Consider the following 25,294-nt stretch of genomic DNA (forward strand, 5'->3'; position numbering starts at 1 on the left):
ACGGTCAGAAACCCTGCTTTTAACTGAGTTGAAAGGTACAGAATCTTTGTAAGCACCATGTTTAAATAAAATTCACCCTTTTATGTGCAAAAATGTAACATTTGTTTGTTTTTATTTGCCAGGGATCAGTACCTGTTTAAGAACAGACCTACAGATGGCCCTCCCAATTCATTTTATAGGTCATTATACCCAAAGATTATCCAGGATATAGAGGTAACTTTATGATTTATCTGTTTTATGGGCTCTTTGTGTCTTGTTCTCAACTTTTTATGTTGCCTTAGAGTGTTTTTTGATCTAGCAGCATGGAGCTAGTAATTTTTTTTTAAGTTGAACTCTTGAAGCAAATGTGTCATAATCAGTGTATAATCTGCAGCCATTCTTCAGAATAGATAATGCCTGTTTGTAAAAAAATGATCTAATTTTTCTAAAACGTGAAATACGTCTGCAAGGTTGCCAGTTAATTAAAACCTGAATCCAAAGTCAGCTTTTTATTCTGATTTGATAAATTTTCCAGAATCCAAGGCACAGTTTTTCAGGTCAGCAGTTTTACATTTTGAGCCATCTCGAGGGAACTGGAGAAGGCACAGTCTCAGTTTCCTCTGTAAATTTCCCATAACTTTTTTCATAAAAATGACTCAAATATGATTCTAAGCAATAGTTAAGTGGGTTTTATAGAGCATATTATGCTCCTGGACCATTTTGGATGTGAGTGTAACTTCACCAGACCAGTAAAACTCTGTAAACTTGATGAGAAACATTGGAGATGTTTGATATCATTCATGTGTTCTAATTAGTTCAGTTTTATTATTTAGCTCTTTTCCTTGAACCAGGAAAGACATGCACAGGCATTTCTCATTAACTCTTTCACACGTGTTCTTGGCAGGTCTTGGTTACTTCAGTATTTCCTCCTTGGCGAAAAGTTTAGCCTTTGCTAGGCAGTGCTGTATCACCCATAAAGTTATACTCAGTTTCCCAAATGTGAAGTAATCCTCTCCCCCAGGTGATAGACATAAAAGTTACTGTGCCAAAATTCATTAATGGAGAAACATACGCCTTTTGGGGAGTCCGCTCCTCCCCCTTTAAGGCAGATGTGAACTGATGGAATCATTAGGCTAATGGTAAATCTCAATGTGACTAGAATATCATATTTAAAAAACAAATCCTTGTCTTGAGTAGACAGCTCCCTAAAATGAGCTGTAAAGTAATCTTTTAGGGAAGGCTAAATATATAAAACTTCTGCCTGACAAATCATAAAGTTTAGGAATTAATTGATCCGTTGGCAGTTCAAAACTTAGAATAAATTGCTCCTACAGTGTCGGAGCTGAGACACAGTGTTAACTTGAACCTTAAGTTGGGATGTGTGTGTGTGTGTTTCAGGGGAGAGGGGCTGTCTCTTACTCCGAGACAGTTGTACTCAGATATTGCTTATGCATATATATTAGAACCTATATTACTTGTTGCTTTTTTTCCCAACTATTCTTTACAGAGTATCTCTAAATTTCTTTGAATAATTTTAGCAAGTCCTTTGTTATGAGAAGGACAATGTTGAAAGTCAATATTAATAAATGGGAACTCTGGAAGAACTTTGATCAGGCTGAAGATTTTGGTGACATAGATTATTTTATTTAATCCTCATGAATACTGTTTTAATCGATAGTATGAACTCAGTATTCTGTAGCATGATAGCATGTGACACCACCTACCATAACCATTTCCTCAGGCTGAAATAATATTTTAAAGTTAGTGGAGGAGGCAGATGTGAGGGAAATGGAGCTATGGGGGAAAACCCTATTTGATACAAAACCTCTACATCATGGTGGTCTACCCAGTGGTTCTTAAACTGTGGTTTGGGAAAACCCACTGGTTGGCCACAAGAGTCTCCTCCAGATTTTTGTGGGCTAGATCTCTTAGTGTAAGGGATAATGTTTTATACTTTGGTATATTCACTAATAGTAGTAATAATAAAAAAATAATGTATCACACATATAATAAGAGTGTTTACTTGTGCTAGATACTTTGTGAAGCATTTTATAATACACTTCATTTAACACTCTGAACAATGCCTTGAAAGGTAGGCCATGGTCTTATTTAAAGTTAAGGAAACTGAAACTTAACAAGGTTAAATAGCTTGCCCCAGAACACATAGCTAGTGAGTAACAGAGTCTGTGATCAACCTTATATTCTTCTGCACTTAATACAGCTTTCTGTATTATGGATCACTGGTACCTCATCAAAATAGAGTTCTTTACCTCTGTTTTGGGAGTATGTTTTACTCGGTCCAGGGTGGATGCACACGTAAAGGGTTGTGTCAGTGATCTATGGATCAAACAAATGCAGACTCAAGGGCTTGGCTCTTGACCATATGGCTGGTATGAAACTCTTATGGCAGAATATAATAATTACAGTACCCTCTTTTGAGCCTTTGCAGTATGCCATGAACTGTGTTGGGTGACTTACAGAGATTATTGCATTTAATTCTTACAAGGTACATATTATCCCCATCTGTAACAAGTGGAAGCTAAGGCTAAGAGAGGAGATGGGAATTTAACTGAGATCTGTCTAGCTTTAGGCTTAGTGTTGTTGTTTGTCATTTTCAAAGTTGGAAAATTCAAGAAGTGAAGGAGAAAGGTATGTTGTTGCATGCCTATGGACTTTGCAAGGTGATCTTCTCATCTTTCCCCAGTGGTGTGAGTACTCAGCATCCTTGAAAAAAAGGGTTTGAGTTAAGATAAGATTAATTGGCCTATTTTAGTTCCAGTTATGGGAAAGGTAGTATTTTAAAAGGGTTTTAAGCACATTGCTAAAAGATAAATTACACCCCCTGAATGCTAAGTGGATGTTTGTGCCCCCTGCCCAGTTGCCCATACACAGCTGCAGAGTCTGTGTGGTTACCATGTGCTTTGCAAAGTTGCCAATTCACAACACCTTTTTCTCTTTCTTTTTCTTGCTCTGCTTTGACAGCTCTATTTCATGTACTGGCTTCTGTCATCTGTCCATTCCCAGATTTGACTTTGATGAGCAGATGACCTTGCCCTTCCACAGTGACTTACAGAAATTGGCTAATTTTTAAAAAGAAGTAGAGAATCTAGCTTAGTGTGGCCAATCCCCATTATTCAGGAAATAAAGATGTGAGAGATGAAGTCTGGGAGAATAAATTAGAATTCTTAGCTTTCTGAGAAAGTTCATCTCTCATGGGTGTTCTTGCCACACAGAGAGAAGAGAGGGTTTAGAGTACCTCTGAGGTGAGAAGGAATTCCTGGAAAGACTGAGGCACATTCCTAAAGGAAGCAGCCATATTTCCTCCACTATCTAGAGTCTCAGTTGTTCTTCTTGTTACTGGTGAGCTTACTATTAGGTGCTTTGCTACAATGATTTAATTTAACCCTCAAATTAATCAAAACTGAGATTCTTAGTCCAAAGCTCATTCTCTTTTCATGCCCCCCCTCGTCCCCCCAGCATCTCTCAGGAGAGAGATGCAAGTTGTTATAATAGACTCCAGTCAATCAGAATTCTGTCTTGAACTTGGATTTTTTTCTGTTGCCATCTCGGAGTAGTGGCAAACTCTTTCATGTAATAGGTCTTTTCCCTCTTTTTATTCACTGGATTAAAGCCTTTGAAGCACTCTCCTTGGAATAGACCACTGGTAAGATGATGGTGTGTTGTATCGCACCTTTTAATAAACCACATTTTATTCAGGGAAAGTGGGGAGCTTTTTTGTGGTTTGCAAACTTGATATTAATATTGTCCTGACCAGAAAATGCTGAAACTTGCCCACCCACCCAGTTGTGTTTAGGCTTCTAAAAATAATGTTATTCCTCCATACTCAGACATCTGTTTTCACTCTATTGCCAATTTAAATGCCGCTGTATACTCTGTGTATCATGGCTACTTTCCCAGTATTTTGAAAATTTGCACAGGGTAAGGGGATTTTACAAGTTCTCAAAAACACAAAATATTCCTCTACAGTAGCCATATCATACGATGTCTGAGTGAAATGGCAGGTATCTGCATAATTAAAGAGGTACACCTGTGTATGCCCTATATCCCTGCTGCTGGAGTTGAAGTGGAATTGCGTTGGAAGGCTGAGCCTCTTCCTGGGAATGGTTAGGGAGGGCTCGGGGCTAGTAGCGTTAAGTATCAGCCTAGACCGAGACAGCCATTCCTGACATTTTGGTGAGAAGATTTTTTTTTTGGTCACGGCCTACTCCTTTTGGTCCGTGTTCTCCGCAGACAAGGAGGAGCATCACTGCTATCATGTGAGGCACTGTGACGAGCACTTTACATATGTAATCTCACTTGATCCTTACAACAGTTTTGAGGAAGTAGATACTATTTTTCCCATTTTACAGAGGAGGAAACTGCAGCTCAGACAGTCCCAGCTCATTTGCCAAAGCTGCTAACTGACTTAGGTATTTTCTATACCACAGTGGGCTGCCTTCCATTTTTAAAGGCCTATTTATTTATTTATTTAAAGTTAAATAAATAAGTAAATAAATACCTGGCTTATAAGCATTCTAGTAAGAGTTGAGGTCGTCAAATACGGTGGTAGGTGGTATTTGGGGCAGGCACAGTCAGCAGGAAGTGCTGCTTTCTTTTGTGGGTGGCCTGGGGAATTGAGAAGAGTGAAGTTTTAGGAATTACATGAGATTGGTGTTCAGCAAAACGATCAGCTCCCTGAACTGGTTTAGTGTCCCTTTCTTGGCATTTTGAAACAAACTACAAGTGTTTGGGGATTCAGGAACCTAATAATTTTTTTTAACACAGCCCTAAGTGGGAGCTTCCTAAAATGACCCATGAAGAATTATCTGGCCATCCTTTTCTTTTAAAATTCAGAATTGTGTTTTAGAAAATTAGTCTCTTTTCTGAATGTTGAGAAGCTAAGCCATTTCCTATTTCCTAACTTCCATTCAACTTAGAAGAAGAGCCTGTTACCTAGCAGAGCTTTTGAGAGGTCCTGGCCTCTGCTTCTTGTTTGAGGGCCAGAGATCAAGGGTATGGCTCAGCCTTTCATGTCGGGTAGTGGTTCTCTGTCCAGACTCTCCGGGAATGTGTGCACCCCAGGCTGACTACTGCCTCAGCCCAGCTTGTCTTCAGTCCTCTCTGCTGTATCTTTAGGTTTTTAGGTCCAGTAAAAGACTGTAATCAAGTCACCCAGTTCTAGAAAACATTTTCCAGGAGAGGGGGAGAGCATGTAGGAAATTCTTTTTGGTATGGGGATTCCTCTACTTCCTCTTTTTACATTAAATTATTTTTTTCAGTCTCCCATGTGATAGTTAATATACTTCTCCTTTGCATTGAAACCTATAGAGTAACGAAGCTACTTACTGATTCAATAATATTTTAAAGCGATTGTTTTATAACTAAAAGCAGCTATATGAATTTTAAAAATAATCCAATATATATGCGTAAGATATATTACATAGTCAGCTTTGTAATACTTAGGGTTTATATGGAGTCATGCATTCTGCAGCAACTCTGGGCCCTTGTAGGGTGTGGCCCGAACATCAGTAACCACTGCCAGGAGTCACTGGCCACGAATAAGACTTGTTACCAATACATCTGTCTCCTAAGTCAGCGTTTTCCTGGTATACTTAGCTTGCTGAGGTGGCTCAGGCACTATCTAAAAATATGTTAGTTCTCTAAATGATTTTGAGCATTGAGTTCAGTTTAAGTAAGTTTTTTTTTCTGGACCCCTTTTCAAAAAGTTGCTTATACAGGCAGATCTATTATCTATGTCGGTAGCAGTAGCAGAAGTGGGGTGAATTATTTTCTTTTGTTCGTTTTGGAATGTGCTTTTATTTCTCACATTTTACAAACTTACTAGAAATGAGGATGCTGCCTAAGAAGCTCTGACTTGGTAGCAGATGGGCAGATGAGCGTTCTCTCGCTCCTCGTGTCTCCATGGCCCCACCTTCATCCCATGGGTGTTGGACATATGTGATTCTGCCCTCTCTTAGGGCTGTACATAGGAGCTCTTTGAGGGCAGGGATTAGATTTCCAGGCTCCTGTGCTAAGTACAAAGACCACAAATGATGGAACATTTTCCTTTTTAGGCATATCTATATCACCATCTCCGGCCTTTCATTACTTTTTCTGTGAAATGAGGACAATAATTTCAGCTTCAGAGTTGTGATGAGTAAATTAGCTATACAATATTTAAAACACATAGCATAGTGTTACAAAAGCATAGTACCTGGCACATAACATTCAGAACATTTTAACATTTTAGAGCACGCAGAAGCATACTGCCTTCAACGTAAGAGGAAATACAGTTTGTTAGAGGTCAGCAGAGCCAGTAATTAAGTGCGTATCGTGAATGAAGTTGAGATTTGTCACTTTTCTCCGGCAAAGCAACTAATTAAACTTTTAGCTACTCAGATAACTAACTACTCAGAGATCATCTTTCGAACAGTATCCTGAACTTGGGTGTAACCAATTATTTTAGTCTGGTTTGCCCCCTCATTTCCAGGATTTGGAGTTTACACTTTGGTTTTTCTTAGTAGAAATAGTGTCCTTTGATCCTGAAAATGCCTCATATCCACTACCAAGGGTTAGGTCTTCGAGTGCTCTGGGCATGACCCACTTTCTCATTAAACTTTGCCCCATGGTGTGAAGCCATAGTACATGGTACATAGTACTGTTTATCTCATGTAAGTATCCTACAGCACTTAGAGTTTTAATCACTCATTTGGCACTCATATGTTATCTGGAATTGTTACTGATCCTATGCTCTGTGTTCACTGCCTCAGTAGCTAGGACTATACTTCTTTATAGACACTGCATATTTTAGTGGAAAACATGGACTCCGTGTCAGGAAGAACTGGGTATACGTTCCAGCTAGTCCAGCTACTAGTTTTGTGGCCTCAGGAAATTACACTCTTTCCATGTTTGCAAAAGGGAAACAATAAGAACATCCTTCCAAGGTTAATGTGTGGATCGTTTAGCCAAATAAACATGTTTAGAGTATATCCAGTTCCAGATACCTGTGTGCCTCGAGTGGTAGCTCCCTTGAAAGCAGTATGCTTCCTGTCCTTTTCATCCCCAGCACCTAGCACAGTCAGTATTGTGGAATAATGTAGCATCTCGGTAAATGTTACATGAATGATGAAAGAATGAGAATCCAGGGCAGAAATGTGCCATTCTTATTTTAAGGACCTTTCAGTCTGGTAGAAGATTAAAAGTAGATGCCAAATAAATTTCTTTCTGTAGTAGTTGGCATGTGATGGTGGTTCAATATCTTTTCTCAATGAAGAAGACAGTGCTTTGGATAGATACATAGATTGTCAGTATATGCTTAATGTTGGTGGTTAAAATGTTTTAATTGGCATTAGAGAATGACCCAGTGAGTTACTGTTTATTTGTATGTTTTGGGTGCAAAAGGCATTCTTTAAACATATTGAGTTCTGTCTAGGCTATTTTTTTTCAAACCCAACTCAAACTCATTGGAAATCCTATGACGGTTGCCAGACAGTTAGGGAGCATTTGAGAAAAAACACTGTTGGGCTAATGTCTTACTTGGAAAAGAGCATGATTCCTATCCACAGACAGTTATGCAGACCAAGATGGGGTATCTGGTATGCTGTTCCTGGAAGCAACACTAAAGTCTGAAACCTAATAGAATAGTTGATTCACAAAAACTCATCTGTTTCCTCCTTCTCCCCCTAGACTATAGAATCTAACTGGCGGTGTGGACGACACAACTTGCAGAGGATTCAGTGCCGCTCTGAAAATAGTAAAGGTGTCTACTGTTTACAGTATGATGATGAAAAAATTATCAGTGGCCTACGAGATAATTCTATTAAGGTGAATGACTGTATTTTGTATGTATTATTTTTAGAACTGTGGTTATGTGTTAGACACTGTATCACCGAATCCCTCCGTTTACTCCAGATTGTTTTTTATCTGTTCCACTCCATCTTGGCAGCCGTCAGTGTGGTTCTAAAAAAACTAGAGCTAGAGTATTTCCCTATACTAACACCAGACCCCTGGATTGTCTCACTTCTTATCCTTCTCTAAGCACATTCACATTCTGTATTCTGTGTTTAGGTGCACATTGAAAATATCTCAGTATCACAGGTCTCTTGCTGACTTTGCTAGCTGGTGGAAGTGTTGCTAATTTGCCTGTAAATCAAAGTCATTACCCTTTATGGGTGCTGACAAGTGTTCAGATGATAACACAAAAGAATGATAGAGCAATTTATATTTGTATGTTTTAATTCACTTTTCAATAGATAGTAGATAAACTGGATCATTTCTCTGTGTTTAATGTCTGGCAGCTGATCTGACAGATTTTGTTTTATACTGTTTGTAGCTTATTTTCTCATATTTAAGAAAACATCATGTTTTTTTTTTTTTAACTTTTTTTTGAAGTTATAATTTGCATACAGGAAAATTCGCTCTTTTTGGTGTAAAGTTTTATGAGTTTTGACAAGCACAAAAAATTGTGTGACTGTAACAAAAATCAAGATATAAAACAGTTCCATTATCCCCCAGAGTTCCCTTATTCAGCCCCTTTGTGTTTAATTCTTCCCCCTTGGCGCTGGCCTTTTTTTAAGATATTTTTTTTCCTGCCCATATAATTTTGCGTTTTAGAGACTATCCTATAAAAATGGACTCACTTTTTGAGTCTGGCTTCTTATACTTAGCATGGTGCATTTGAGAGTCGTCATTTAGCAATAGTTGATTCCTTTTTGTCGCCAAGTGGTAATCCACTTTATGGGTGTACCTCAACGTGTTTGTCCATCTGCCTGTTGAAGGACATCCATGTTTCCAGTTTTCACAATTATGAATAAAACCACTTTAAATAAGTATGCAAGTTTTGGTGAGAATATAGGTTTTCAGTTCACTTGAATAAAAACGTAGGAGTGGCATTACTGACTCATGGTAAGTGTATGTATTTCCTGCTAAGAAATGGCCAAGCTGGGTTTCAAATTTTATGTTCCTATCAATAATGAATGAGTGTTCCCCTTTTTATGCAACTTTGGCAGCCCTTGGTATTCTCAATTTTTTTTCCTTTGATATTTGCCATTCTAATAGGTATGTAGACACACCTCCTTTTGGTTTAAATTTACATTTCCCCAATGGTTGATGATAACATGCATCTTTTCTTGTGCTTATTTCCCATCTGTATATTTGTTGGTGAAGTATCTATTCAGATCTTTTGTCCATTTTTAAAATGGGTTCTTTGTTTTCGTATTATTGAACTTAGAGAGTTCTTTACATATTCTGGATACAAGTCTTTTTTTTTAGGTATGTTTTGCAAGTATTTTCTTCCAGTCTTGTGTTTTCATTTTCTTGATATCTTTCACAGAGCAGAAGATTTTTATTTTGATGAAGTGTCATGTAGCATTTTTTTCTTTTATGGATTATGCTTTTGATGTCATATCTAGGAAGTCTTTCATGGAGCTTTTTTAATCTATAAATTTATGTCTTTCATTCACCAAATTTCAAAAGTCTTTGTCCATTATTTTTTCACATATTTTTTCTGCACCATTTTCTTTCTGTCTCCTTCTGAGACTCTAATTACATAAACGCTAGATCTTTTGATATTGTCTTACATTTTCTCCAATCTTTCCCCCTCCCCGTCTTTTATGGGTAATTTCTGTTGGTCTGTCCTCAAATTGACTGCGCACTGAACCTCCTTCATAGAAATTCACAGGATAGAGTAGCATAGAAAGGCTCTGAGAAGGTCTGCAGTAGAGACATCCAGTGTTTCCCGACTTCCAAAACATATTTGACCACAGAACTCTATTTTTATGTCATACTTCCTGATAGCCCTGATAATCTGTGGCCACAGGTTAATTAATGTAATTAATAATAATTTGGGGAACTATCTTTAAGGAATAGATAAAAATGGTTTGTAAGGACCTTGTCAAAGTGTAGGCTGGCCATGGGCTTACATTTCATTTACAGTGGATGTGTTTCTAAAGAATTCTATTTATAGAGGCATACCATGTTTAATTTAAAATAGGCATGCATTTGATTTATGACATAAACAGTAGAGCATATGTGTGTTTTAGAGAGATCATCTAGACCAGTGGTTGGAAACCTTTTGTACTTCATTCTGTACCAATCCTGGATCACTAATCACTTTTTCAAAAAAAATTTTTTTTAAAGTAGGCTTTACACTGGGCATGAAGCCCAATGTGGGGCTCAGACCCACTATCCTGAGGTCAAGACCTGAGCTGATACCAAGAGTTGGATGCTCAACAGACTGAGCCACCCAGGCGCCCTACTAATCACTCTTTCAAAATAACCTGTTCTAATAGGTCTTGCTTTTGTAGAAAGATGGTTAAATGTCTGTAGCACTTGTTATATCTTGGCTATTTGCAGTAAATTTGAGGGATGCTGTAAATCATGATAGTATTATTTTACAAGGGAAGAAACAGGTCCACACAATCTATTTTTAACAATCCAATCTTTAAAAGAAAATGATTTCCCATCCCCCATTATATAGGGACAGTATTGAAAACTTGGAAAATATTGGAAAGATCAAAAGGGAGAAAAAGAGCACTCAGAGAACAAAACCAACTATTATTAACATTTTCTTCTCTATTTTTCCTTTTTTAAATATGCATATTGGTTATGTCACTATATAGATGGCTTTTATTCTGGTTTTTAAAAACCATTACTGTAATAAAGCATTCTGTTCTCTCATTAAAAACTTTTCATAGTTTAGTTTGAAATTTTTCTGAAATGTCAAACATTTTTTATTTTAAAATTTTTGTCAATAAACATAATGGGTTAGGGGTATGCATTTTTAAAGGCTCCTAATAGATACTGTCACATTGTTTTCCAGAGGGTGAGCCAACTCTTTTCAGAGTTTAAAAATTCCCTTTATAAGGCTGTAAAGTATAATGAGTATGATCGTTAGAGGCACAAAGTAAGCAAAATAGTACATCTATTTTGGAAATTATTCAATATGGCCTCTTCCTTTTTGTCATTTTCCACCTGTTTGAAGTTTAACTGCTCTTATTTACTATAACACAGGTCTGTTTTATTTTATGGTTCAGAGACAAACACATTTATCAGAATGTGATATACTAAATCACTGTTTGTGGTTGATCTTGTCTCAATAGATTTGGGATAAAACCAGCTTGGAATGTTTGAAAGTGTTAACAGGACACACTGGCTCTGTCCTTTGTCTCCAGTATGATGAACGTGTCATTGTGACTGGTTCTTCAGACTCTACAGTGAGGTGAGTGATTTGGCTTCACTGGTCTGAACTTACATATCTTTGAGAAGACTGAGATTGCACCCTTTTCTGGGATAAGCACACACATACTTTGTATATGTTTTTGTATGCTGTATTTTCAAAACCACTTTAGATGTAGGTTTATTTGAACAAAGTAGGCTGGAAAGACCTACTTTTGTTAAGTAGGTCCTATTCCTGTTGCTGTATGTTACAGAGATGGCAGTGTACTTTTTGTATAAAAGCACATTACCTAGTGTTAGGCTAGCTTTTTCCTGGGAGACCATGCTCCAGACATTTGAAAAAGTCACCAGCATGCTTAGTATCCTTTCTCGGACTCGGTGCTTTTAGGCCTACTTTTGCCATATAAGCCTGCGTCTTTCCTCCTTTGCTCTGTGTGAACTTGTCCTCTTGGGAGATTGGGTTTACAGAAAAGCTATGGCATGAAAGGGCTGCCCCTGAGAACCGTGGATGAAGCAGTAGGGATACTGGCTTTGTCCATAAAACAGTTGGGTAAATAGATGAGTGTGGAAATTGATGAGATGTCATGACTTATAGTCTCTAGTTTGCAGTGGATAAATAGACTCAGAGGCCTGTCAAAGGTCAAGAAGAACCTTAAGCTTGGGAACTGTCCTCAATTCCCCAGCTGCCAAGCCGCCTTCCCCCTGTCATCTCAGACTCCCTGCAGAGACCACCTACTTGAAGAATCATTTTTGTTGTCCTCAACACAAGCTTACAGGCATTGTCCCTGAATACCTAACATTAAATTAACCTAAACCTGGGCAGAGCCAGGATTGGCCTTCCTTTTTTGAAACCCTCTCAGTACTTCTCAGCAAATCGAATAATTGCTTCTGGGGGCTCCTTTTAAGCATGATCTTAGGTGTCAGATCCCAGTCATCAAATACAAGTGAAGCTTACACCTCCCCAGCCTCCTGCTAAGAATGGGCCCAGGGTACAGACGCTGGACTCTTTTCCTGGTTGTTTTAACAATAACGCATTGGGCTTTTCTCTTCTCATCTAGAGTCTGGGATGTGAACACGGGTGAAGTTTTGAACACATTGATCCACCACAATGAGGCTGTACTGCACTTACGCTTCAGCAATGGACTGATGGTGACCTGTTCCAAGGACCGCTCCATTGCTGTGTGGGACATGGCTTCTGCCACCGATATCACTTTACGCCGTGTCCTGGTTGGCCACCGCGCTGCTGTCAATGTGGTAGACTTTGATGATAAATACATCGTATCTGCCTCTGGTGACAGAACCATCAAAGTGAGTGTGTTTTCAGTCATAACTCTGCTTACTCCTGTCCCTATTAGAACACAGAGAAAGTAGAGGTGGCTTTTACCAACCTGGTACCTGGCAAGATCTTTATTCTCCTCCATTTGTGCTTGATCCCTTGAGGCAATCCCATTCTCCATGCTTCTGGAATCATAGGCAAGATAGGAGGAAAGGGTCATGGGTCCAGGATACAGAGCGGCCCTCTATTGCATGAAATGACACTGTTGATCACATTTTTAAGGGGAAGAGAACTAACGTGTGGAGTATGTGCTGTGTGCTAGGAGATTTTCATTTCTATGTCACTCCATCTTTTCCAGCACTCTGCTGAGGTAGGTATTGCCTCCATTTTACAGAGGGGGCTCAGAGAGTGAAGAACTGGGCTGACCACATAGTGAGTTAGTGGCAGAGCTGAGATTTGATTTATTCATTATTCACTTAATTTTGAGAACCTGCCATGCCATAGACCCTGGGCTGGATGCTGCAGATACGATAATGAATAAGACACATTCCTGCCTTCAAGAAGCTCAGCGTGTGGTGGGTGGCAGGCATGAGACAAACAGTTGTAGTCTAGGGTGATTCATAGGATGTGGTAAATGCACTGATAGCCGTATCCATATTTTTTAAATTTTAGTTCTGTTTTTATAACAACTCTATTGAGATATAATTCACATACCATTAGATTCACCATTTAAAGCCTGTGATCCAGTGGCATTTAGTATAGTCACAGTGTCAGCCATCACTAGTTTGAGAACGTTTTCATTGCCCTCTGTAAAGACCTCATACCTATTGACAGTCAACCCCCATTCTCTTCTCCTGGTCCCTGGCAGTCACTAATCTACTTTTTGTCCATGGACTTGCCCCTGCTAGACATTTCATATAAATGTAATCATATGATATGTGGCCTTTTCTGTCTGGCTTCTTGCACTTAGTGTAGTGTTTTCACGGTTCATCCATGAACATTGTAGCATGTATTAGTACGTCATTCTCGTTCTAATGACTGAATGAAATTCCATTGTGGATGTACCACGTTCCATTTGTCCACTCATCAGTTGATGAACATTTTGGTGGTTTGCACTTTTTATTTGTTATGGATAGTGCTGCCATAAGCATTTGTGTACAAGTTTTTGCACGGACATAAATTTTCAGTTCTCTTGAAGGTAATTCTGGGTCTAACATTTTGAGGAACTGCCAAACTTCTTTCCAAAGTGGCTAAACCATTTTAAAATCCCACCAGCAATGTGTGAGTGTTTGGATTTGGCTCAAAAAACCTTTTTGTAAGCAGCACGAGTTAGCATTCTGGTGTCTAGTTCCTAGCCCCACAAATCACAAAGGTAGCATCAAACTTTAGATTCAGTGGTCTGGAAGCTGGACAAGTAGGGTTTGTATGCAGTCATTGACTCACCGCTCAGTCACACCAATTGGAACGAGATCACTGCCTGGAAGTCATGAGGGTTCGGGCCTTTTTACAAAATAGCTGATGCATAATATCAACCTGGAGAGTTTCTCCATATCCTTGCCAGCACCTGTTATTGTCTGTCTTTTTTATTACCACCATCCTAGTAATTGTGCGGTGGTATCTCTGGTTTTGGTTTCCATTTCCCCAGTGACTAATTATATTGAGCATCTTTCCAGTGCTTCTTGGCCATTTTTATATCTTCTTTGGAGAAACAGCTATTTAAATCTTTCACTTAAAAAATTGGATTTTTTTTTTATCGTTTAGTTGTAAAAGTTATTTGTATGTTCTGGTTACAAGTCCCTTATCAGGTAAATGATTTGCAAATATTCTCTTCTATCCTGTGAGTTCTCTTTTCACTTTCTTGATGGTGTTCTTTGAAGCACAGATGACTTTCATTTTGATGAAGTCCAGTTTATCAGTTTTTTGTATTTTGCTTGTGCTTTTGTTGTCATGTCTAAGAAACCATTGCCTAATCCAGGAGCACAAAGATTTACTCCTGTGTTTTCTTCTGAGAGTTTCATAGTTTCAGCTCTCACATCTAGCCCTTTGATCCATTCTGAATTAAATTTTTGTGTATCGTGTGAGTTAGGGGTCCAACTTCATTCTTTTGCATGTGGATATCTAGTTATCTTCTTCAACTACAAATGCAGCTGGTAAAGTAATTCAGGGCACTTTGGTTGCTTTGCATCTCCTTATTTGGCTTGTAATATATTAAGTGTGTCTGTGAACATCTAAGTCTTGCAGATGGTTTCACAAAAGAGGGATTATTTATTCCACATACATAATATTAGGAGTGATGTGTCAAAACAAATGGAGCTGTTCAAGAAACTATGCTGGAAAAGAGGAGGATGTGAAAGGTGAAACTTTTTCACATCAGTTACATTGGATTTGACATGTCAGCTGGCATGAAAACATAAAATCTGGCCCACACTCTTCCTTCTAGGCAAGTGAATGTCTGAACCATCCAGGAGATGTTCTCTTTGTGAATATCTCAAGGTTTGGAGACTTCACAGCTTCCCTCTGTGTTTCATTCCTGTTTTATCACTCCACAGCCAAGAAAACTATATGCTGGCCAATCTGTCCCCCAGCCTCTGAACCATATTTCATAGTCAAGTATTTTGGTCATTCTTAGAGGCTCTGATTTTTTTTTTAAAAGGTGTGTTGTGAGGGGACTTTTCTGCATTTTCTTAAAATATTGCTAATCTGTTCTACAGGTCTGGAGCACGAGTACCTGTGAATTTGTTCGTACTCTGAATGGGCACAAGCGAGGCATTGCCTGTCTCCAGTACAGGGATCGGCTGGTTGTTAGCGGATCATCAGATAATACCATAAGGTGGGTAGAAGTTGGTGTGCTGACAGGGCAGGCCGATTTTTGCCATATTTTTGACTCCTCTCCCAGTCCCGAGGTTTGAAGGACTCCGAGCCTTTGGGGATACTTCAAATAAGAAAAACTTTTATTAATCTGTTTGGCTCTGCATACTGAAGCGGGTAAACTGATTCCCCCAGTACACATGTTTTAAACATCAGCTCCACCCAAGATCCCTTAATACCAGAAACCCTCAGAACAGAGGACGCTCTAGCCTGATTCTCAACTTTCCCTTACTTATAGCTCCTGTCTCCCTCACTAACAGCTGGGAGGAGTGTACTTTATTTATCTGTCTCGTGCAGAGACTGTGCTACAGAATCTCCACTCTTGTTTTGTCTTGTATTTTATCTCCCTTTTTTCCTTCCAGCACTCAGTGACCTTGCTTTCTAATAAATATGACTATCCTTAAACATTTTATTTATTAAGAACTTCCCTTAGGGGCGCCTGGGTGGCTCAGTTGTTAAGCATCTGCCTTTGGCTCTGGTCGTGATCCCAGGGTCCTGGGATCGAGCCCCACATCGGGCTCTCTGCTCCATGGGAAGCCTGCTTCTCCCTCTCCCACTCCCCCTGCTTGTGTTCCCTCTCTCTCTGTGTCTCTCTGTCAAAATAAATAAATAAAATCTTTAAAAAAAAAAAAGAACTTCTCTTAAATATCTATTCATCAATCTTTAGTCATTTTCCCATTGTCCTAACATATGCCAGTAGCTTTTTTATAACCAAATTGTTTAATGTTTGGGTAAAATAAAGATTGGATTCAAGACAATTTTTTTTTTTTAAAGATTTTATTTATTTATTTGAGACAGAGAGAATGAGAGAGAGAGAGCACATGAGAGGGGGGAGGTTCAGAGGGAGAAGCAGGCTCCCTGCTGAGCAGGGAGCCTGATGCGGGACTCGATCCAGGGACTCCAGGATCATGACCTGAGCCGAAGGCAGTCGCTTAACCAACTGAGCCACCCAGGCGCCCCTCAAGATAATTTTTAAAAGAAGGAAGGAAGGAGGGAATGAAACCACAACAATAGAGCTAAAACTGCTGTGAGTTTTCTTTTATCATTTTAAGGTTTAAGGTATTCTGCAAGTCATGTGAGAACCTGAATCTTCGCACTTTGTATTACTTAACTATTTCAGTAGTAGATAGTCCTTAATTTTCTCACCGGACTCTCTGAGGTTTTACAGAGTAGTAATGTATATTCCTTTATAGTTTATAGAGGGGGCCACTTTGGAGTCAGTGGCACTGCTGGATGGCTCTGTTCACAGTAGATTAGAGAAGCCATCATCACTGGCACTGATGAGAGGATTTGCTGAGGCTGGCTGTGCTCAAATACTCACGGGGTGGATGGTAAGAGCTACTGGTAGAGAGGCTAAGAAAAGGTTGTTACAGAATTAGTTTGCTAACTTTGTTTTCTAAATGTTGGTTTGCTGTGATTTCTTTTGGCAGACAATGTAGAAAAATCAGTAATAGAAAAATGTAAAAATCTCAGTTTTCAGAATTATTGTATATAAATCAGATACCAAGAAAAAGGCTGGATGTAGTCTGTGGGTTTATATTTCTTTTTTTTTTTTAAAGATTTTATTTATTTATTTGACAGAGGGATCACAAGCAGGGGAAGTGGGAGAGGGAGAAGCAGGCTTCCCACCGAGCAGGGAGCCCGATGAAGGGCTTGATCCCAGGACCCTGGGATCATGACCTGAGCCGAAGGCAGGCGCTTAACGACTGAGCCACCCAGGCGCCCCCTACGGGTTTATATTTCTGAGACACTTCTTGTACCTAATGAGAGGCTCCCATTGTGACCTCAAAAACTGGACAACCCTAGTATGCAGGATTATCTAGAAGGGGTGTCCCTAAGCCTCATCAGGAGAGAAGGGCCACCATGCTGGTGCACTGGTTCTAACTTCAACGGGCCTCATGGATTCCAGGCCAGAAGTGCCTGGGGTGGAAGCCTAACCTCCCTGGCTATACATCTTATATCCTCCCCTGACCCACACACATACATGCCTTTTCTTCTTTACTGCCTGTAATCTGTGCCTCCCCCAGAAAAGTCCTTGTTATACCATTTGGCTACATGGTTTCATCAATTCAGACATCAAGAGAATGCCTAGGAACTAAATTTAATTGAAGTTTCTTATTCGTTGATCTTATTTAAATAGTAATACATGCATGTGATTAAAAAAACTGAATAAGGAAATACAATGAGAAGTAAGGCTTCTACCCAAATTAGTGTTTTTTGTGTTTTTTTTTTTTTTTTTATTGAAGTAATTTCTACACCCACTGTGGGGCTCAAGCTCATGACCCTGAGATCAAGAGTCACATGCTCTTCCAACTGAGCCAGCCAGCTGCCCCCCAAATTAGTGCTTTAAAATATACAAATGGTATAAATGTACATACATATCTTTCTACGTGGATAGCATGGACTGGGAGTGAGATAGAAACAAAGAAGTCCAGGAGAGTGAAAATCACGTATGGAACAGATACAAGGAACTCAAGGATAGTGTGAATCATGTGTGGCAAGTTGTTTCACAGAGATCTGTTTTACTTCCAAGGCTATGGGATATCGAATGTGGTGCCTGTTTAAGAGTCCTAGAGGGACATGAAGAATTGGTCCGATGCATCCGGTTTGATAACAAGAGGATTGTCAGTGGGGCCTATGATGGGTATGTATTTCAGATTTTTAAATGCACTGCTGTCACTGTATCTAGAGGGAAAACGAGCGCTGTACATTCAGCAGCTATGTATGTGCCAGTTCTGTGTTAGATCCTTCCTGTGGTGACGGATGGCAGATGTTACTACACTGCCTGGTCAAGTGAGGCCACTCAGGCCCAGAAAGATGACTGGTCTTGCCCCAAGTCCTCCAGTAGCAGAGCCTCTGTAACTCCTATGCTTACACTTTTAACCATTATTGTAGATTTGGGGAGTAGCTTAGGTTGTGCAGGAATTCAGTTCTTAGCCTTAGCCCTATTAATTAAGCCAGCTGTGTGTGTGTGTGTGTGTGTGTGTGTTCAGTGATACATTTCCTTTCCCCGTTTGTTTAATTGAACAAATACTCTTTAAAAAGCCTCATGACTTTAAATGAGCAAATGGCAACTGTAAACCTTTCAAGGTGACCTTATGTATACTTCACAGATGGACTAGTTGGTCTGTTTATGGTCCTATTATTAACTTAGAGCATTTGCTTAGTTTGAAGAAAGGTATCCCTGGAATTTCATGGAGAGCCCTAGCTTCTGTCAGCAGCACCTACTCAGCCCCAGAGAGCCCCCTGATTAATGAATTTGGTGACATAGATTATCAAGTCAGGAACTGAATTTAGATAGCCTGAAGTTGTTTTCTTGTCTCCCTGAAAAAATATTTCTTCACAGTTTCAGCAATTCTGAGAATGTGGAGGTCCTTAATTTTTTCCCAAATCAAGTGTTGTTGGTTTAAATAACTTGTAAAAACATAAGCATGTTCTCCATTCGCTTTTCTAGTAGCAGTTCAGATGTACTCCTTTCTGTCAAAGGTAGTGCTTGATAGTACATAAAATAGTAACTTTTCTACTAATTGCAATTTCCTTTTCTTTTCTAGGAAAATTAAAGTCTGGGACTTGCAAGCTGCTCTGGACCCTCGGGCCCCAGCAAGCACTTTGTGTTTGCGCACATTGGTGGTATGTAATCTATTGAAATGAGAGCGGTTCTTGCGCTGGAGGATGGCTACCTGCAGATAGCCCTGCCTAGGTGTATCACAAGAAAGCTGTGTATCTCACAGTGTGCCTTCAGAGAAATGCACCGTTTTGTTCATTTTGTTTAGCCAAAATCAGAGAATATTTGACATTTACATTACAGTGAGCTCTTTCCTAAGGAGCATTAATACAACTTAAAATGTGAAAGCAGGCATCCTCATTTGTAGGTGGATTGGTTTCTTCATAGAGCACAAAATATTTCCTTCCTATAGATTTGGGAGATTTCTTAATTGTGGGTATCTGGTTACATTATATTTTTATAATACAGCACATGTTTGTATTATTATGATGGAATTTCCCCTCAGTCTATATTGTCTGGATTATTGCCTTGGCATATAAAAATATTTTATTTTTATATGTTAATCTTGCTTTAGCAACTTTGGCAGGCTCATTATTTCTAATAGGTTGGTTTTGTTCCATTGATGAGGAGACAGTTGTTTGAAAATACTGATAGATTGTTCTTATTTTCAGTAGCTTTACCTTTGATTTTGGTTTCTTTGCTTCTTGCAGTGATTAGAACATGCAGAACTATGGTTAGGGCCATTCTTGTTTTCTTCTTGATTTTAATGAGAATGCTTCTGTTTCACCATTAATTTTGATTTTGGCTGTGGTTCAGATAGATGTTCTTGGTAATGTTAAAAACATTATCCTTCTGGGGACGCCTGGGTGGCTCAGTTGGTTAAGCGGCTGCCTTCGGCTCAGGTCATGATTCCAGGGTCCTGGGATCGAGTCCCACATCGGGCTCCTTGCTCGGCGGGGAGCCTGCTTCTCCCTCGGCCTGCCTCTCCCCCTGCTTGTGTTCTGTCTCTCTGACAAATAAAATCTTTAAAAAAAAAAAAAAAAAAAAACATTATCCTTCTGGCTTTGCTTTTTACAGTGTATCAAGCATGGGTATTTAATATTGTTGTTTACCTTTCCAAGATCCTTGGTGAAGCGATCACATAGTTTTTCTTCTTTGACATATTAATGAGCCAGGATCTCAAATACAAAGATTAATTCAAAGAAAAAGCTTAGGAGGAAAAGCCAAAGTATTTGCTCCTGGGGTGAAGGACAAAGCTCAGTAAACTCTGGAACATTATTTAGGAAGCATGGATAAGTAGCTGCATTTTCAGCCTGTGCCAGGTCACTGATAGTGAGATCTGAGGGATTGTAAAGGTCTCATTTTACTCATCAGTTTGTTACATTTCACAGGAACATTCTGGACGTGTGTTTCGGCTGCAGTTTGATGAATTTCAGATCATCAGCAGCTCCCACGATGACACTATTTTGATTTGGGATTTCTTAAATGTGCCTCCCAGTGCCCAGAACGAGACCCGTTCTCCCTCCAGAACATACACTTACATCTCCAGATAACAGTCTGCACTTTACCCGTTTCAGGTGAGTACCTCCCCATGTTTAATCTTGCTCGTTGAATTCACCTTCCCTTTGGGGCAGCATTGTGATTTGGGTTCCCCGTTGGTAGGAACCGAGGTGGTTAGTTAGTGTTTATTACCTGCCTCAGCTTTGCAGAGTTCCAGTATCAGGCTAGATCTTTATAGTCACATTGAAATAAGGTTGAAACTGGAATCCTGCATATTGGGGGTTTTCACACTGGCAGACAATGTGATTCCTGTTTTTTAAAACTGTTTTCCTAAATGGTTTCCTAGGTCATATCAATTTAACGCAGGTAAAGTCATTCAAATTCTGTTTAAGGGTGTAGGAATCTCCTTTTTCTCTTTCCTGTTTTTCAGTTCTTTTATTTGAAAAGAAAAAAATCACCATCAACCGAACACTCAAAATTCTCCCTCTGCCCCTGTTATAATCCACCCACCACCACTGTTCACTAGAAGAGGGATCAAAGAAAGGTGTTTGTTGAGAAAGGCCCTAAAACCCGTTCTTCATCCATTAGACACAACAGGTACCCTGGAAGCAGAGCCCTTTGCTCTGGTTACAGGAAAACTTAGAGCCATTGTAACCATTGATGATGGCATGTTTTGATTACTAAGGGTGTCCAACCTAGAGGATGAGAAGCCTTACTTGGCTGTGTCCTGGGAACCGATGGCCCTGTTCATCTGGAGCAGTATTTCCAACTCTGAAAATTTTGCAAGGGGCCAATAAATTCTGTGCATGTTAAACTTTGCAGATGGACTAAATACGTTTGTACTTATCTGTATTACTGTGTATATATGTATGTAAAGACTGATTAATAAAATTCATATTTATTTTAAAATGTTACTTAATACTTAGTGGCTCTTTATCATTATATATTTTCCCGTCCATTAAATATTAAAAGTGTAAAGGAAGTTTACGTGCAGAATTGTGAGATTCTTTTTGATGAAAAGATAGGGTTCCTAGATCACCAAGTTACCATTGTTTCTAATATTTCTTAAGACTCTTAAGACCGAAAACACAGATGTCCAGGAAATTTGTCTTACCCAAGGGTAAGCTGACTACAGCCAGAGGCCAAATTTGTTCCACTGCCTGATTTTATTCCCCTACCGAAGCAAGCTAAGAACAGCTTTTTACACTTTCAAATAATTGAAAAAAATTAAAAGAAGAATACTATTTCATTACACATGAAAATTATGTGAAATTCAAATTCTAGTGTCCATAAATAAAGTTTTATTATAGGGACACCTGGGTGGCTCAGTCGTTAAGCGTCTGCCTTCAGCTCACCCGCATCAGGCTCCCTGCTCGGCGGGAAGCCTGCTTCTTCCTCTCCCACTCCCCCTGCTGTGTTCCTACTCTCGTTATCTCTCTCTCTGTCAAATAAATAAACAACATCTTTAAAAAAAAAAAAGTTTTATTATAATAGCCATGCTCATTTGTTTACATATATTGCCTCTGGCCATTTTCATACTTCATTGGCAGAGATGAATAGATGCCACAGAGACGACATGGCTTGCAGCGTCTAAAATATTTATTATATAGCTCTTTGAGGAAAAGTTTGCTGACCTCCGGTCTTGCCCCTGTGCCATCTATTAGTGATAAACCAAGGGTCTGCATCAGGAATGGCAAATAAGCTTTTTCTTCATGCTGGCTGAGTTTGATCAGCCGTGCCTGGCTGGTGTACTGCCTTTGAAAGAATTCTGGGACCCTCTATGGACCCCAAAGGGATAGGTGCTGTGACGGGTTGTCAATGTCTGCCTGGGTGTAGGAGGTGAGCAGTAATGACATGTAAGCCACATATATAGGTGCTGTCCCTGGTCCCAAGTGTGTTCATACCATCTCTCATGATAGTGACCATCTGCTTGCTGCTTTCTCTCTGGATAGATTCTTCATAAGCTGAAAAACCCTTATGGCAGAAATATTACATTTATTGAATCGAGTCTTAAAATAGATACTATAGGGAACTACAGAGGAAGAAGACAAGGATCTCTTGAATGATTGCTCCTCCCCACTTCAACCTCCCTTCCCAGAAATCCTAAGGAAAATACAGGGAAGGAGGAATGGACCCAAATGAAAACTGATTTCCCTTCTGGTCTTTCTTTTCCCTCTCCAACTCTCCGTTCTGCTCTCAGTGAAGATCTTCTTAAGCCCTGCCCCTGCCATCCTCTGCCTTACTGGCTTCCTGTTGTCTTCAGGATTGAGGTTCAACTACTTCATTTAGCTGACAGGAGTTTCAACGTCTAGCTGTTACCTTCTGTCCTCACTATCCACCCTCCCCGTGTCCCAGTCTCCCATTACTCCCTTCCAAAAACCTAGAGTGGCAACCAGACTGAATTCTCTTTCTCTAATTACATTATAATAGTGCAGAGCTCTACCGTATCCCTCCCCTTGTGTGTGTTATTATGGCTTTTAGACACCCCCACCTTTGCCCCTGTACTTCATCTGACTTAATTTATTATTTGATACTGAAATAGTTTGTATGCCTGTCTCCTTCCCAAGGCTGAGGAGCTCCTTTTATTGTGGAACTCTAGTGTTCAGTAGAGTGCATAAGTGTATTGTTAAGTGTTTATTGATGTTTGTTGGGCAGGTGACACCCGGGGCCAAAATGACCTATTTGTGTTTTTTCTCCTAGGCCACATAAGAATTTGCCCTTAAACAGATAAGCATGTGACAGCTATAGTGTATTCCTGCAGTCATTTTCAGCAAACATATAACTCAGTAAAAAATTGGAGTAAGTCATCTGAACTGACAGGGTCGGGTACTAGATAGGTTCCCTACATAGACAGGTACCTAGATGTACAGGTCTCCCTCTGCCCTGCCCCTGTTGTTGTTTTTTAAATCAATTTTATTGAGGTACGATTTGTGTAAAAATTGTACTCATTTAAAGTGTACCGTTTGGTGAGTTTTTACAAATGTGTATAATCCCTGAAACTCCCTCCACAATCAAGGTAAGAACATTTCTATCACCCCTAAAAGTTCACTTCTGTCACCTTTGTAGTCAAAGCCTGACCCCTCCCAGCCTTAGCAAACATTGACCTGCTTTCTGTCACTAGATGACTGTGTATTTTCTATAGCTGCACTGTTCACTCTGGTAGTCAGTAGCTATTTGGGGCTATTGAGCTCTTGAAATGTGGCCAGTGTGACTTAGGAATTAAATTTCAAATTATATTTTAATTGAACTTAATTGAAGGTTTAATTGTATTTAATTATACCTTACTTAACTTTAAATTTAAATAGCTACATGGAGGTAGTGATTACTATTTGGACCAGCATATCTTTGATCCAGTTAGAGTTAATTTTTGTGTATGGTGTGAGATGAGAACGTCATTGGTCTTTTTTTTTTTTTTTTTTTAAATAGCTGTCTAGTTGTTCAGCACTATTTGATTCCTTTTCCCATAGAATTTGCTTTAGCACTTTTGTCCAAAAATCATTTGACCCCTTATTTGTAGGTCAATTTCTGGACTCAGAATATTCTAAGTCCATGATTTATGTGGCTGTCCTTTCGCCAATACCATAGTGTATAATAATCTTCCAACTTAAAAAAATTGTTTTGACTATTCTAGGTTATTTAGGTTTTCACATTCAGTTTTGAATTAGATTGTCAAAATCTGTGAAGAGGACTGCTGGGATTATAATTAAGACTTCATTGAATTATATCATTTTGGGGGAGAATTCACACCTTAACAAATGTTGAGTCTTCCAATCCATGAACATGGTATATCTCTCTATTATTTAGGTCTTCAGTTTCTCTTAGGTAGTATTTTGCAGGTTTTAGTGTAGAAGCCTTGCACATCTTCTGTTAAACTTCATTCTTTTTCTTTCTTAAACTATACGTTTTCATCTGCATATTGGTTTAGCTGCATCCTGCCTCTGCTTTTATTTTTCCACATAAGGGAAGCACATAAAATAGGACATGGCCAACTGCAGCTATAGCTGAGCTTCTGGAATAATGGATAGGTTCAGGGGAATAGGTGTATCCGAGAACAACTTAAGCATAACTCTTTTGTATTTTTGATACGTGTTTTTTGTCTTTATACTCTGTTTTGAGAGGCACGTGATAAAATCCAAGACATCCATAGTATGTTTCCCCTCTCTGGCATATTTAATAGATGAAATTTAGAACATAGTAAACTTCCACAAATTGGATAACTTTTATATATTACTTTTAAGTGCCCTGAAACAAGATTTCTTTGGTTGAGAAATGAAATAATGATCGCCAGTGGTGTTTCTCTCATTGGCTGTGGTGGAAGGGAAACTGGTGTTACTTCTTCTAGGCCTTCCTCCTGCCCCCTTTTTGGGAATCTCAGAACAACTGCCCTTGTTATGATCCACAATTATAAATCAATGGAAAAATCTTATCTGCTCTTTAAGCAGCACAAACAATGAAACCTCAAATGTGTTTGTTTCTTCAAAGTGAATTACTTTTGACAACCTTGGCAGTCAGCTCTATAGATTTTACTGCTCTTTTCCAAATTCTTTTCATTTATTGTAACATGAAAAAAATTATTACCATGTGATACTGTAAGATTTATGCATAATAAGAAACACTACCCTAATGATGATTTAACCTTGCAGTAAAATATTCAACCCTAAAATATAAGGTAAGAGTATTTCTGTGTCAGGAAATTTAGCAATAGATTTATTTGCTGAGTCATTTTTTAAAAATTACTAACTCCTAAGAGCCTCATATATACAGTAGCTCTCTTTTTTATTACAAGACAATATATGATCATTATTAGGAAATTAGAATAAGTAGATAAGCCAAAAGAAGAAAATAAACTCCTACTCATGGCTTACCATTGTTAATTTCCTCATATATGTCCTTTCAGGCTTCTTAAAATTATGGCTGAGAAATGTACATGTTTTTAAAATACTTTTTTTTTCATTTGTTGCAAAACTCTTCTATGTCCATAATGTCAGTAT

The 25,294-nt window shown here is 39.0% G+C and overlaps 1 protein-coding gene across 9 annotated transcripts in view; it reads left to right on the plus strand.

The window, feature by feature from the left end:
• Positions 1–25,294, plus strand: part of FBXW11 (F-box and WD repeat domain containing 11) — a 123,364-nt gene that overhangs the window by 93,866 nt on the left and 4,204 nt on the right. For 8 of the 9 annotated variants that reach the window (XM_045901337.3, XM_064596571.1, XM_045901379.3 and 5 more), the window contains 8 exons: positions 123–213; positions 7,666–7,803; positions 11,079–11,197; positions 12,213–12,462; positions 15,142–15,260; positions 17,832–17,942; positions 18,850–18,928; positions 20,195–20,380. In XM_045901337.3, the coding sequence (XP_045757293.1) occupies positions 123–213; positions 7,666–7,803; positions 11,079–11,197; positions 12,213–12,462; positions 15,142–15,260; positions 17,832–17,942; positions 18,850–18,928; positions 20,195–20,356 (1,069 nt within the window). In that variant the 3' untranslated portion in view covers positions 20,357–20,380. Of the gene's footprint in view, positions 1–122; positions 214–7,665; positions 7,804–11,078; positions 11,198–12,212; positions 12,463–15,141; positions 15,261–17,831; positions 17,943–18,849; positions 18,929–20,194; positions 20,381–20,988; positions 21,234–25,294 lie in introns of those variants that run through there. The other variant, XM_054513577.2, reaches the window with a different exon arrangement.

Source organism: Mirounga angustirostris, unplaced genomic scaffold, assembly GCF_029215605.1.
Source record: "Mirounga angustirostris isolate CCGP_5_RB_7025 unplaced genomic scaffold, mMirAng1.0.hap1 SCAF_7, whole genome shotgun sequence".
Lineage (NCBI taxonomy): Eukaryota > Metazoa > Chordata > Mammalia > Carnivora > Phocidae > Mirounga > Mirounga angustirostris.